Below are 14,935 nucleotides of genomic sequence, written 5' to 3' on the forward strand. Positions count from 1 at the left end.
GCACAGCCTCTGGCCGGCCCCTCCACCTCGTCTCCGGCTCACAGCCCTCTTCCCATGGCCATGGGCACTAAAAGCCTGGGATGAAGTGGCGATGAGCCAGGGCAGGCTGCTGAGTGGGCTGGAGGCCTCTGAGTGGTGCCCAGGAGGTGTGTGGGCTCCTCCGGCTGTGGGCGGAGCCAGCCCTCAGGGCGAGCACCCAGCCCTGAGACCCAGCGTCCCCTGGGTTCCAGAGGGAACAGGACGGGGACGAAGTGTCAGCGTCACATCCAAGCAGATATGAGGGGCACTGGGAATCCAGGCGGAAAGGGATGCTTTGCCTGGACAATCAACAAGAAATGTGTGCTGGGAGGCAGCTCTGTGGGGATGGTAAGAGAACAGGGTCGGGGCCTCCCTGGGGGTGCAGTGGTTAGGAACCCGCCTGCCAACGCGGGGGACGCGGGTTCCAGCCCTGGGCCGGGAGGATCCCACATGCTGCAGAGCAGCTAAGCCCATGAGCCACAACTACTGAGCCTGCGCCCTAGAGCCCGCGCACCACAACTACTGAGCCCACGCGCCACAGCTACTGAAGCCCGCAAACCAAAACTACTGAGCCCACGCGCCACAACTACGGAGCCTGCACTCTAGAGACCGTGAGCCACAACTACTGAGCCTACGTGCCACAACTACTGAAGCCCGCACACCTAGAGCCCGTGCTCCACAACAAGAGAAGCCACCGCAATGAGAAGCCCGTGCACTGCAACGAAGAGTAGCCCCTACTTGCCGCAACTAGAGAAAGCCCGTGCGCAGCAATGAAGACCCAAACGCAGCCAAAAATAAATAAATAAATAAATTTATATTAAAAAAGAAAAGAGCGTGGGATCTGGTTTCAAATTCTTACTATCTGATGGCCTTGGGCAAGGGATCTAAGCCTCTAAGTTCCTCAAGTGCCCCATCTGTAAAATGGGGATAATAATAGTGTCTACGCCGGGAGACTGGATTATTATTCCTAGCCCGTTTCTCCCTCCCTTTAACAGACATGTCCATCCCTTCCTGTGCCATGGGACTGCCCAGCTCACCCATGTGGGGTTTGGCCGTGTGACTTGCTTGGCCCACGCGCCGAAGCTGAGAATGCTCTCGCACGGCCTGGCTTGTGCTCTGTGTGTCTGTCACAGGAACGCACTCCGGTAGCTGCTGGCCACAGAATGAGGAGGCACAGGACACTCTGCAAATCAAGGGGCCAAGACCATCCAAAGACCCATCACCAGCCGGACCAGCCCCTCCATGATAAGCGATTCTCTGAAGCCTACCTGTGTACCCAGGTGTGCACCACCTTCTCTGCCCGCCCAAGAAGCAGGGTCCACTGCTCGTTACATGGGATCTTTACTTACAGTGCAAAAAAGAAATTATAAATCACTTTTTGGACTGTGTCAATGTCTGTAAGACAACTTGTAAAAAATGAAGCCAGTCCTTTGTAAGAAGTCCTTGTATGTGCGGACCTCCTGGGCACCCGTCTGCATGGCCCAGGCCGCTGGGAGTCCGTCTAGAAGAAAGCCTCTCCCTGGTACCCTGATGGCCGTCACTGTGCCCCGGGGTCGGCAAGAATATGTAGGCATCAGAGGTCTGGCCCACTCAAGGGGGGCTGGGAAATGTTCTGGACGAGGGCAGGGCCGATTCCTCTCTCCTCTCACCACGCCTCTGCTGGTCCAGTGCCGGAATCGCTCTGTCTTCCCAGCCAGCGTTCTCAGCACATCTGTCCCAGGCACCCCGGGACACGCCAAGCGAAGGGCAGCCAGAGCCGGAGCCAGTGCAGGCAAATCCCCGACCCGCGCGTGCCTTCTCCTCAGGCCTCAGGGTCTGTTTCTCCATCCTCCAGGCACGACCCCGTCTCCTCCAGCCAGACTAGGAGACAGAGGGTGGCGTCAACATCTGGATGGATCCCCCCACCACAGCCAGGCCCCTTTGCCTGGGAGCTCCATGGCCGGTGCCTCTGGGCGCCTTGCTTTGTACCAACGCCCCAGCTCCCTGCATGTACGGGACTGGTGTCAGCCGCTTCTGAGAGGGGACCCCAGTGATGCTGGGTCTCACCTGGGTCCCATGGGACTTCCCACCCATCCTCTGCCCACACCCAGCACCGAGCTCCCCCAGATCTCCGGCTGAGGTCCCTGGGATTGTACCCCTGGCCCCATCCTTGGCTTGGCCTCTTCTGAGTGCCTGCCTGGAGATGCCTTCAGGCCCAAGGCTGGGTGGGAGGTCCCTGCTTCTAGATGGGGAGTTGAGACCCAGAGAGGGGGAGACCTTCCCCCAGTTAGCAGGGTAGCCTGGGCAGGGCAGGGTTCTCTCCAGTCCCTCGCTGTGGGGGGAGCCCCAGGTATCTGATCACCACTCGGAGCCCACAGCCCTGGAGGAAGTGCTGCCCTAAGTATCGCTGGTGAGAAGACCAAGGACACAGGCCACGTGCGGGGTGTGAAGTCAGGCCCTTGACTTTCCTTGTCACGAATGCTCACGGCCTCTCTGAGGCACGACTGTTCTCTGTGAGACAGGGGAGCCGAGGCCTCGTTCCCAAAATCACACTCTAACGCGTGGCAGAGCCGGGATCCAAATTCAGGGTTTTGTGACTCCAAGGCCTGTGCCCTTTCTCCTACACCTCCCTCTCTAAATGGGGAAAAGCAGAGGGTCAGGCCTGAGCTCTGCCACCGGACAGGACAGGAGGGGCCCCCTGTGCTGGTCCCTCGGCACTAATCCACCCTGGGACTCCGTGGGCTCTCACCTCGCGGACCCTGAGGAGTAACCATGAGTCTCCCCGGCGCTCACACTGGCCCTGGGAGCAGGGGAGGCGGCTATGATCCCATCTTACAGATGAGAACACTGAGGCACTGAGAGAGAAGGGAGCGTAATGGCAGAGCCAAGGACCAGGGCCTCGGCTGCCCACACTCAGCTCTCTGATTAGACGCTGAAGCAGAAACCCGGCTCTTCTCCCACCCTGCTGTGTGCCCTCGGGTGAGTCGCTGTCCCTCTCTGAACCTCAGTTTCCCCAGCTATAAACTAGAGATAAGGGTGGTACTCACAGCCCATACGGTTGGAGCGAGAATTAGATAAGATTTGTGGAAAGCATTTAGCCCAGTGCCGGGCACTTGAAAAGGTGACACAGGACTGTGACCAATGGCTATCACTACTGTGCACGGCCCAGCCCCACTACCCACACGGGGCCTGGCCCGAGCCCGATGGCTTCTCCAGCTCATTCCCCCTGGTGGGCAAGCTGACATCCAAACTGAGAACTTCTGGAAAAGCCTCCCCAAGTCCCCCACTGACTCCCACCAGCCCCACATCAGCCTTGAAGGCCTGTGTCCTCTGCAGGAGCCAGGCAGGGCTCGCGTCACGACGGTTGATTGGCTGAATGACGGTAGCCACTGAGACGGCGTCTAACCTGGCAGTCCAGAGCACAGGCTCCAGATCTCACGGCCTGGGTCTGCATCCCAACTCTGCCTCGTACCAGCTGTACGGCGAGCGTCTCAACCTCTCTGAACGTCAGTTTACCCATCTACAGAATGGGGATGATGAAAACGGGACCTAACTCAGAGTTACTATGAGACCTCAAGGAAAAATAATCATAATCAGTAAGTCCCCTACATACGAACCTTCAAGTTGCAAACTTTCAAAGATGCAAACGTGCGTTTGCACGTCCAATCACGTAAGTTAGTTCACGTGTCTGGCGTACACTGTCACGTGTGTGCATCCTCTACAAGTGGTTGTGCGTTTGTGTACTTTACTGTACAGAACTGTATAGAGTACAGCAGTACAGTATCTTTATTTCAAGCCCCGGATGTCCGGAAGCAAGCGTAAAAGCAGCGGTGATGTACCTGGTACAGCACTACCCAGACATCACTGGACCGTTTTTTCAAGAGAGTAGATAGACTTGAATCCAGCAAGAAACCAGAACCTGTGCCATCAACATCAGGCACGAGTGGAATTGCAGCTTGCCCTCCGTCTCCTACTGCTGACAATCCTTCAGCTCTACCATCTCCCACCTCCTCTCCCTCCTCCTGGCAGTAACTCTTCTTGCCTGTTCACTCGATGCCAGCTCTGTATGCCAGCTGTTGTACTGTACTACTGTACTTTTCAAGGGACTGTACTGTAAGATTAAAAACGGTGTCTTTATTTTTTGTGTTTGTTTTTCATGTATTATTTGTGAAAGGTATTATAAACCTATTACAGCACAGTACTATGTAGCCAGCTGTGTTAGTTGGGTACCTACGCTAACTCTGCTGGACTTAAGAACGCGCTCTCGGAACGGAACCCGTTCGTGTGTAGGGGACTTACTGTATTATTCACAACAGCAGCCTCAGCACCAAGCACAGGTCTGGCTCAATAAATCTGTTCACGAAAAATGTCCCACTGGCTCCAACAGTGTCCAGAAAGGGGCCGGGGGTGGGGACACAGCAGTTTGGGCGGCTCCCTCTCACCCTCTCTCTGGGAACCGTCCCACCCCCTCTCTCCTCCCTGCAGTGAGCTGCCACGGAAGGCGCGGAGATCAGCCACAGCCTGGGCGCGGGGGAGCTTCCAAGCCTGTCCTGTCCAGCTGAACCGCGGCGGCCGGCAAGACGGAGCCCCAGTTCCCCAGCTGCAGGGGAAGGCACCTCCATCCATCACCTCCGTGGGCCCGCCCAGCCCCATCCATCACTCGCCCGGCTGCCAGCGGGGCCTGTCTAGCTAATTACTTAACGTGCCACATCTTGCTGAGGCTGGTGCCACGGCGAGGGGCCCACGGTGGGGTGTACGCAGAGCCGAGTGTAAATTTTTAATAAACTGGGGGTGGGGGCGGACCCACAGCCCGGAAGGGGGCCCCCGTGAGCTGTGCCCAGCCAGGCCCCCCAGACCCCCTGGCTTAGCACGGTGGCAGGGTGGCCTCACCTGCCCTCCGGGAGTCCCTCGGCAGGATCACGCCCGTGGGGGTCGGCGGGGTGACGATGATGTTGGGCACGTCCAGGTGCTTGTCGCTCAGGACGGGGGCCTCATCATGGCTGCTGCTGACACACATTTTTAGGCCTGAGCGGGCCGGCCGTGGAACACACACGCACACACACGACAGAGAGACAAGCATCAGTGGCTGCCGGGGACTGCCCACCACTCCTGCCGGCCGCCCTCCTCCAGCACTGTGTGCCCCCACGACTCAGGACACAGGGGACTGCTGTGTCCCCACGCCACAGGTGAGGAAACTGAGCCTCAGGACGGCCAAAGGACCCATCCGAGCCTGCGCAACTTGGCGAGGGTGTGAGTTTGCTTTGCTTTGTTCACTCATGGGACCTGGGTGTGTGACACGCAGTAGGTATTCAAAACACGGCTCTGAATGGATAAAACCAACCGGGCTTGAACTGGAACCCAGGCCTGTCCGAATCATAGCCGGGTGTGAAGTGACCTCTCCCACAAATTATTTTCTGAGAGAGTTTGTGTGAGATCAGTGTTGTTTCTTCCTTAAGAGTGACTGAACTCACCGGAGAAACTGTCTGCGCCTGGGATTTTCTTTGGGCAATTTGGTTTCTTTAATAGAGATGGGGCTATTCAGATTTTCTGTTTCCTCTTGCGTCCGTTTGGCTATGTTGCATTAATCAAGGAATCTGTCCATTTCTTCTAAGCTGCTGAATTCCTTGCCTTATCTCTCCCGTAAACTCAGTACAGGTGATCCAGCCCGGCCCAGTTTTCACCTCCAGCTGACATAAAAGTACTCTCGCCAGACCCCTTCCTCATCCTCCCCATCTGAGTCAAAGCCGTCACCACGCACTGGAAACCAGAGCCTGAGCCACAGTTCTCCTGTCCTCCTTGCCCTCCAACCCTCCGGCCAGTTTAATCAACCACCAAGCCCGCCGATGCCACCGCCTCGATACCTGGGACATCCTTCCTCTCCCCCCCTCACGCCCCTCGCTAGCCTCTCCGCCTCCTGGCTTATCCCTCAGCAGCCCACCCTCCAAACAGCAGCCAGAAACGGCAAACCTGATCACACCTCGTAGCTGCTCAGAATTCTCCCTAGCTCTTGGCAACTAGCTACAAGCAGCATTTTTCCAAAAGTGTGTTCCCTGCAACACTGGCTTCCTCAGACTCCCTCACAAAGGGGTTGGTTCCATGATCAAACGAGTTTGCGAATCCCATCTACTCTGTCCTTCTCTTGGAGAGTCCCCTGCACGTTAGAGAATTCAAGGCTCTGAGAAGTCCTGCACTAAGGAAGCTGCTTTCATTGTGCTTCACCCCGGGCTTCCTGAACTTAAATAACCTTGGTGTCTGTTTTTGGAGGGACACCTGTTACCATCTCACAAGACCATGAGTCATGAAATACAATTTGGGAAATGTTGATCGTAAATTAGAGTCAGCCTCTTAGCCCAGCTTTCAGCCTTCACGGTCTGGCCCAAACTCGTTCTGAAGCTTCATTCCCTGCCTCCTGCCCACACGCCCCGAACTGCTCAGTCCCCCAAGTGCCCTGGGCTCCCCAGCCCTTTCGCGCCTTTGCACAGGCTGTTCCTCCTGCCTGGAGTGCTCTTTGTGAGCTCCTACTGATGCTTCAAAACCCAGCACAGTAGGCCCTTCTTTGGGGAAGATGTCCCGGGATCTGACCCCGCTCCTTCAGTCTGAGGTCTTCCAGTGCTCATCTCACCGTATGGAAACGACTAGTTCTGTCTCCCTTTACTGTGCGCGTCTGGAGGACAGCCGCTACTCACTCAGCCATGTGTCCCTTGAACCTAGCATTCTGCCTGGGACAGAGCAAGTAGGCGTGCTTTCAATTTTAAATAAAAAACAACTTCAGGCACTGCTGAATTGGGTAGTCACATCTTTGTCTCTATGTGCCATCACTTCGGTATTTTTTTTTTTCCCCCAAACAGCCCCAGACTGGATTGCATCAGCTCCAGTATCTGAGCCCCTAGCCAACATCAGGAGCCGAGCAGTGGGTTGGCCTTCCCTGACCCCCACTGGGACAGTGCTCCTAAATGACCACTGTAGGGTTGGTGTGGTGGTTCTCAAGTATGTCCCCAATAGGGGGAGTCTAATTCCCCTCCTCTCCAGCACGGGATGGACTGAGGATGAATTCTAATGCCTAGAAAAAGAGGGAAGGGATAGCGTGTGACTTCCAGGAGAGGTCATAAAAGACACTGCACTTCCTTCGTGCTCTCGCTCTGGGGAAGCCAGCCGCCACGTTGTAAGGATGCGCAAGCAGCCTGAGGAGAAGCCCAGGTGGTGAGCCAACAGCCGTGGGAGGGAGCCACCTAGGAAGTGAGTCCGCCAGCCCAGGCAAGCCTGCAGATGAGACCACAGGCCCAGCCGACAGCTTGACTGTAACCTCACGAGACCCTCTGCGACGGAACCTCCCAGCTAAATCATCCCTGAATTCCCAACCCCCAGAAACTGTGAGATAATAAATATTTAAGCCACTAAGCTTGGGGGTGATTTGTTACGCAGCAGTAGATAACTGATACAGTCAGCACAGCTTGCCTGTCCTTGAAACCCCATTCCTGTTTCCCCGCTAGGGAGCCCCTGTGGCCCCCTGAATCTAACAGCCTGGTTAGTTTTGTAGAAAGAGGCCACGTCCCCTACATCAGACTACAAGCCCCTCAGGAGTACCCACCAAGGCCACTGCCAACCTTCTTTAAAGCCTTAGTATGCTGTTTCTTCCTGCCGTCTTACACAGAAGCCCAGAATGTAAAACAGATAAAAAGAAGCCACTTGGAGGAAGCCCTCCTGTTATCACTGCACCAGTTGGCATTTAAGAATCATTGGCCACGTGCCAGACACTTCCTCCTTCAGTCTTCATGGCTACCCTGTGAGATGCAAACTCACAGACTGAGGACCAGAGAGGGTAAGAGCTTGCACAGCGGTGAACAGCTAGTGCACAGGCACGGGCAGGATCTGAACCCAAACCCGAGTCTGTCTGACTCCAAAAGCTTCTGCTTCTTGTAACCACGATCCTGTAACAGAGCCAGGAAACTATCTGAAAGGTGCCTGAGAGTAAATATGTTTTACTTTGGGGGCTATGCGGTCTCTGTTGCAACTTCTCAGCTCTGCCACTGAGGGCAAACACAGCCACAGACAATATGTAAATGAGTGGGTGGGGCTGTGTGCCAATAAAACTTTATTTACTAAAATAGGAGGAGCAGCCAGCTTTGGCCCAAGGGCTGTGGTTTGCCACTGCCAGCTCTATAACATCCAGGGGTCGGCGGGGAGTTTGGATCAGGGACATGCCTGACGTCCTAACAGGCAACAAAGGAACCTCAAAAGCCTGAGGCTCCTTAATGCCAAAACCAAAACCCAAATCCCAAACCTGGCTGCTGCTGGAAAGTGACAGGTGGTGGGCGTGGGGAAATGAACGGAATGAATGAATGGGAAGTACTTGCCCAGTGAGCTGGGGCCAAGAGGGTGCTCGGTCCCTGCTAGCTTCCTCTAGAATCATCCATAAAGCGCGTCTCGGGGAGCACCGGCCACAAAAGCGAGCTCTGATTATTATTATCTGTAACCGAAGGGAGCCTCCCCGCTCAGTCTCCAAGGCCCCTTCCTCGGGGAATATCCCAAAGTTCTAAAATAAAAGGCTAATGGAGAAAAACCACACTCCTCCCAGGGCCAGCATTTGCATTTTAACATGTTCTGGGAGCTCGGTGACAAAACCCACAAAGCCCACATTCTTAATAGGGAAGCATCAGGTCACTTGGTGGGCCCTGGAGAGATGCTGGAGGCTGAGAAGAGAGAGGGGAGGAGGGAGGGGAGGGGAGGAGGGAGGGGAGGGGGAGGGGGAGGGGAAGGGGGAGAGGGGAGGGAAGGGGGAGAGGGGAGGGAAGGGGGAGAGGGGAGGGAAGGGGGAGGGGAAGGGGAGGGGAGGAGAGAGAGAGGAGGAGATGGGGGAGGAGAGAGGAAGGAGGGAGAAGGGACGGAGGGAGAGAAGGGAGGAGGGAGAAGGAGGGAAAGGAGGCGGGAGGAGAGGGCGGGAAAGGAGGGGGCCGGGACTCCAGGCCCTCTCAACCCCCCAGGGCCGCCCAGCCTCAGAGCAGAGGTGGCCGAGCAGGAGGGAGCAGCTCTCAGGAGATAAAGCCGACTTTAGGGATTAAAAGCAAATGCCAACCCTGCCCCAGACAAGAAGCTCATTTGTGCTAAAGCCAGAATGGTTATTTGTTAATTATGTGCCCGTCTCAGGCCAGTGAGAGCCCATTTCCTGAGAGGAAGGGCTTGGCTGGGATCCCAGGGGGCGGGGCCCCAGGAGGGAGGAAGCAGGGCCCCAGAGCTGCTGAAGATTTTGACTGGGGATGCATGGGGAGCTTGCGCAGGAAGCCTTCAGGGCTGGCAGCTGTCACCCGCCTCAACCAGGCCCTGCTCTGGGGCACACGCCTTCTCAGTTGTGGAGATGGAACAAGCTGGGCCAGACCGCCCTGGCCTCCTGGCGCCCACTTTCCCACGGGGGAAACGCGGAGGCTGTGATGGGAGGCCAGGCAGACTGCCTCTGAAACCTGGTTCTGCCCTTGCCCTTGCCCCGCTCCAGGGCAGTGGTTTTCCATCTTGGCTGCCTACTGCGGCCACCTGGAAAGTTTAAAAAATATCCCGAGGTGGGTCTGGGGGCGGGGAGGACCCTGCCCCCAGGGGGCCAGATTTCACTGTGCTACACAGGCCACCAGGACTTTAAAAAGTTCCTGGGTGAGTCTGACAGCAGGGCTGGGACCCCCTGAGCTAGGGCACCTGGGAACACACGGCTTTCCTCTCCGAGCCTCAGTATCCACGGCTGGAAAAATGGAGCTCTGATACCAGTCTTGTAGGAACGAAATACAAGGCATGGGGCGTGTGGCTGGCCAGTGTGGGAGAAGTGGCCTGGGGTCAAATACTGGGGGAGGTGAGCACTGCTGCCGCCTCCCACAGAGACGAGCCACCCCTTCTTAAGCACCCCCGTGCCAGGCTCTGGGCGGAGTCCACACTAATCCTCACACCATCCCTCGGATTGCACACTAGGGTCATGGCCATTCTCCAGCGAGAAAACCAAGGCTTGGAGAAGGAAGGTGACGTGTCTGAGGACACGCAGAGGCCAGGTGGCTCCCAGGCCTGGGCACCCACCTCACTCCTTCCGGTATCAGCCACCACTTCTCATCCTTCAGAAGCCCTGAGCCAGGCCTAGCCTCTGTTCAGGATGCCCCAGGCACGGGGGATACCACACCATTCCTGGCCCCCAAGCCACCCAGAGGCCGCCAAGAGCAGGCATCGTGGCTTACGGGCGCCCTCTGCTGGTTCTTTTGAAAATGGCCCTCGATCAGCACCCTGGTGCCAGCTCGCAGACCCTGCCTGGGACCGCGTCCCTGGGACCATATCCATTCTTCCCCAAGGCACCATCACACAGTGGCCCTGCCGGGCCCACAGTGCAGTGGGAGGCCAGAACGTACACCTGGGTTCCTCCACTGGCGGGGCTCCACCTCTGGGCCTCTTTTCCTCACCTGCAAAAATGGGGGTACTTCATATTCTCCACCTCCAGGGGGCGCTGAGTGGATTAAGAGCCACACAGAAGCCTTCACTCCAGCCAAGGGGTCTGATTGTTACATGCATTTCGCAGGCGAGGAAACCACAGAACCCGCCTTGCAGTGCACACTCAATAAACACAAGCTGTTATTAATAACATGATAGTCTAACCTTAGCACTTATTCACTGATTCAGCCAATTCTGAGCACCACCCGCCCTCTGCGTGCAGGTCAGGGACCTTGTCTCATCCCTGCAGTCACACAGCTGTTTGTGGAGTCACTCTGAAAAGATATTCCTGGTTCCAACTTAACACTCAAAGGAGACCCTTTCTCCTCATTGGGTTGGAAGGGCCACGGGCTCGGGAAGGAGGAAAAACTGAATCTGACTCTCAATCCTCCTGCTTCCCTTCTGTGACTTCCCTGAGCCCGGCCTGCTCACCTGCAGGGTGAGGGGATGCTTCCTTTTGCCTGCAGTGCACGGATAAAGCCCCCAGCACAGAGCCAGGCCCAGGGGAGATGCTCAGTCCACAGGCATCTATTGTGCACCTACTGTGTGCTGGGCATTGTTCCAGGTGCTGGGGACACAGCCGAGAACAAGACAGTCTCAGCAGAAGTTTCTCTGCTCCTCCCGCCACACACTGACTTCCTCTGCCTCTTGCTTCAGGCCCCAGCAGCAAACTAGGACCCCAAAGAGTTCAGAGGAGGCTGGAAAAAATAACGAGGGTCCCCTCTGATCCAAGCCATTGTCGGGAGGGGCCCACATGGGTGATCTGTGACAACAGTGCTCCCGGGAGGCCGGGGTCTGTGTGAGCATTTTGCAGGGATTCATTATTTGGTCCTTCCAATGAGGCCCATCTTCCAGATGGACACCCTGGGGCACAGAGAACTCACAGGGAATTTGGCACAGAGCCTGTCCTCCTGGGGGCCAGGAAGCAAAGAAACACCTTGCAGAGCCTGAGTCAGTGATAGGAGGAAGGAACAGATGACGGCAGGGAGCAGCAGGCCTCGGGGAGACGGCGGGAGTCAGAAAAGGCTTCCCAGAGGGGCCCGACCCGAGAGCAGCCGCAGAGATGGCAGAGAGGGCTCTCGGGTCAGCAGCAGCACACACAAAGGCCCTGGGGCCAGGCGGAGACTGGGGCTGGCACTAATTCCTCAGAGACGACCGGGTATCTGGATTTAGTGCAGGTCTTCCAAAAAAACAAATGGACAAATGCCTCCGAGGGTTCCAGATGCACTTAATCTTTTTTTTCTTTTTTTTTTAAATTCCAATTAAGGGGAAAGCCTTGCATTATTACGAATGAGGCCAGGGCGGACGGGGGTTTTACCTTTTCTCAGCAGCCCGGGCCCAATGGAGATGGCAGTGGATGTTTTAAATCTCTTTTTAATGAAGGAAAAAGCCCCAGCTTGCGTCAGGGATGAGCTACCGAAGCGAGAAGCTGGGAGGAGGAGGCAGAAAGGAAGAAGCTTCGCCACCGCCAAGTGGGAAGCGTGCTCACCTCCCCGGCTGGGCAGCAACCGCCTCCCTGCCTCTGCTGGACTCCGCAGTCCCTCCCTCCCCGCCAGCCCTGCCCGGTCCTGGTGGGCGGGCCTTTCTCCTCCTCACACCAGCCCCTTGGGAAGGCTTCTTGGGGTCTCAGCCAGCAGGGTGAGGGCTCAGATGGCGGCGGGGCCAGTCCAGCTCCATCACGTCTCCTCTGTGTGATGGGCAAGCAGCCCCGCCCCCGGCCCTCAGTCTTCTGGCCTCTAAAATGGACTCAAGAGTAGGCCTGCCCTCAGAGGATGATGGAGAACTGAAGGCAAAGAAAATCCGCAAAGCCCTTGACGCCTGCCTGGGCCGTGGGAAACGCGTGGTGTGTGTAGCGCTGGGTCCTCAGCCTCGGCACTGCTGACGTTTGGGGCCAGGTTATTCTTTGTGGTGGGGCCGTCCTGTGCTTTGAGGGGGGCTGAGCAGCACCCTGGCCTCCAGATGCTGTAGCTCCCGCATTTGTGACAACAGAAAGTGTCTCCAGACATTGCCAAGTGTCCCCTGGGGGCAGGGTTGTCAGGTAAGATTCAGGACAAATAATTTTTTTTAGTATAAGTATGTCCCATGCTACATGTGGGACGTACGTACGTATCCTAGACAATTAGTCCTCGTTTATCTGAATTCAAATGTAACTGGGCATCCCATTTTATGTTTTTTTTCCCTCCTAAATCTGGCAACTCTACCTGGTGGGGGTAAGGTACCCCAGAGCTGAGAACCACCGTCAGAGCTGTTACTGAGACGGTATTTGGGTATTTCAGAGTAGGTGCCTGGGAGAAGGTGGTTTCCTTTGTCCCGAGTGGCTCCACGGCACATCTGCGTGGCTGGAGCCACGGGAAGTGGCTTGAGGATGGCCTGAGCCAGAGGACTGGCCTCCCCAGTGTGCCCTTCACCAGCTGTGCGGGCTGAGCAAGCTTCTTAACCTCTCTGAGCCTGTGTTTCCTCCGCTGCAAAGAGGCTGCAAGTGGTTGGCCCCTTGGTGGAATAAAGATTTGAACTTTCGTCCTAGATACTAACCCATAACCTGCAGGGCTCTCGTAAGGACATGTGACATCTGGCAGAAGGTGTCTGGGGCAGCCTGGTTAACAGCAGGGGGCCAATCGTTATTAATGCTATTAATAGTTATTACTGTTATTAATAGGATATTGCGGTTATTACTGCGCAAATAGGCAAGGAGATTCCAGTTAGTCCCAGAGGAAGGAGGTGACTGGTGTTATCCAGAGCAAACTGGGGAGCACCTGAGGGAGTCTGGCCCCTGAGGATAGGGACGTGTCCCCCAGCTGTGGGCAGCTGAGGCCTGAGAGGGGTGCAGACGGGCAGCCAGACAGCAGAGCCCTCCAAAGACTGGGAGAGAGGTGAGAGCAGGCTGACTTATTACTACATATTCTTTTGCACATTTTACATTCTGTACCATGCAGATGTTTTACATATTCAAAAAATAAAATAATTGAAAAGAGAAATAAAACATCTTCTGAGGAGGGGTGGACATAGACAGATTTAGGAGGTGGAATGGGGAAAAGGGGGTGGTGGGGCATTCCTGCTGCAGGCGAGGTCTGATCAACTTGAGAAGGTGAGACAGTAAAAAGGCAGTGAAAGGGCCAGGGGGAGAATTCGGAGTATAGGCCTGGAGAGGCAGGAAGGGGGATGGGAACGCCACCAGGAACACCCCTTCTCCCTTGAATCACTGAGGAGCGTGGCCCAGTGTGTGGTCGCAGGAGCCCAGGAAGCTGGGAGTCAGCCTCACAGAGTCCTGGGCAGTGGGGTCGAGCCGGTCTCCCCAGGCCAGAGACACGGGCAGCTGGAAGAGACTCAGGGCCATCTGAGTCCTGCTCTCACCTCACTCCCCAGCCACCCAGCTCTTTTTCACCTCTTCACTTGGAGACAGCCATGATTACTGTTTTCTCGTGTCTCCTTCCAGAATATTCTATGTATATACATAGAATATGCAAATATGTTCACAGGCATATGCCTCTTCTTTTTCCAATACAGGTGGTGGCAACAGAGCCACTGTTTTGCACCTTGTTCTTTTCACTTCACTGCAAGTGTGGGAAATGGCTCTCTATCCGTTCAGACAGAGCTGCCGTCCTTTTTCACAGCTGTAGAGTATTCCCCTGCATGGCCCACCCTGCTGACCCACGGGTGGGAAGCCCACGGCTGGGCCATCAGGGTGTGTCTCGAGGAGCCGAGGCTGGCTGTGGCGGGGGCTCTGGCTTAAAGGCCACGTGTCCTCGGCACCAGGCCCTTCCTGTCCCACAGCGCCTGGTCTGAGCCTCCGGCCCAAGTAGATGCCGGGCTGTGCGGCCCAGACCCACCCCCCAGGGCCAGGCTAGTCCCCAGCGGCCCGGATGCTGCCCGCGGCTGGCTCACGGTTCAGCCCCTCCCAGGGCCTAACCCTCAGCCCAGGAAAGCTGTTCCCCCAGCTGGGTGGAGCTGGGGTGAGGCAAGCAAGGCGCTTAGGGCGCACAGCTTAAGGAGGCACCGGCTCTCAGGGCCAGCCCTCCCCAGTAGGTGGCCAGGTGAAAGGCCTGTCCCCCTCCATCCAGGACAGCTCTGCAGGGCCACTCAGCTCCCTAACTCCCATGGGACGGGCGGAAGCCCAGCCCCGCCCTCAGCCGGCCTGGCTGCCCACGGTGGGCGTTGATGCCACAAGCGCTCCCCAGGCCACAGGTCTGTCCTGCCACCTGGGACAGACTGAGGACAGCTGTCCATTTGTGTGCTGGACTCCCGGGCAAGTCAGTGATCTCTCAGGGTGGACACCAGGATCACTTACTATTGCTTTGGCCATGGAAGGCCTGGCCCACGGTCATAAATAAAATTTCAAAGCCATTCCAAAAGGGAAGAAGGTGTATGGGCACATCTTAGCACGTCTGCGTGCACACCGCATCCCTGGCCCCATTCCCAGCTCCTGACACGCCTCTTCCCCTCCAGCAGCAGCCCGGACCCGGGGGGCGTCTAACTCTGCCTGTTTTAG

General features: G+C 56.5%; 1 protein-coding gene across 1 annotated transcript in view; it reads right to left on the minus strand.

Moving 5' to 3' along the window:
* Positions 1-813: 813 nt before the first annotated feature.
* Positions 814-14,935, minus strand: part of LOC309648498 (uncharacterized protein C16orf74 homolog) — a gene marked incomplete at its 5' end in the record, with an annotated part of 46,606 nt that continues 32,484 nt past the window's right edge. The window contains 2 exons of the mRNA XM_082437117.1: positions 814-1,878; positions 4,888-5,000. Coding sequence (XP_082293243.1) covers positions 1,820-1,878; positions 4,888-5,000 — 172 coding nt within the window. The 3' untranslated portion in view covers positions 814-1,819. The remainder of the gene's footprint in view (positions 1,879-4,887; positions 5,001-14,935) is intronic.

The sequence above is a fragment of the Balaenoptera physalus genome (assembly GCF_965194825.1).
Source record: "Balaenoptera physalus genome assembly, chromosome: 19".
Taxonomy (NCBI): Eukaryota; Metazoa; Chordata; class Mammalia; order Artiodactyla; family Balaenopteridae; genus Balaenoptera; species Balaenoptera physalus.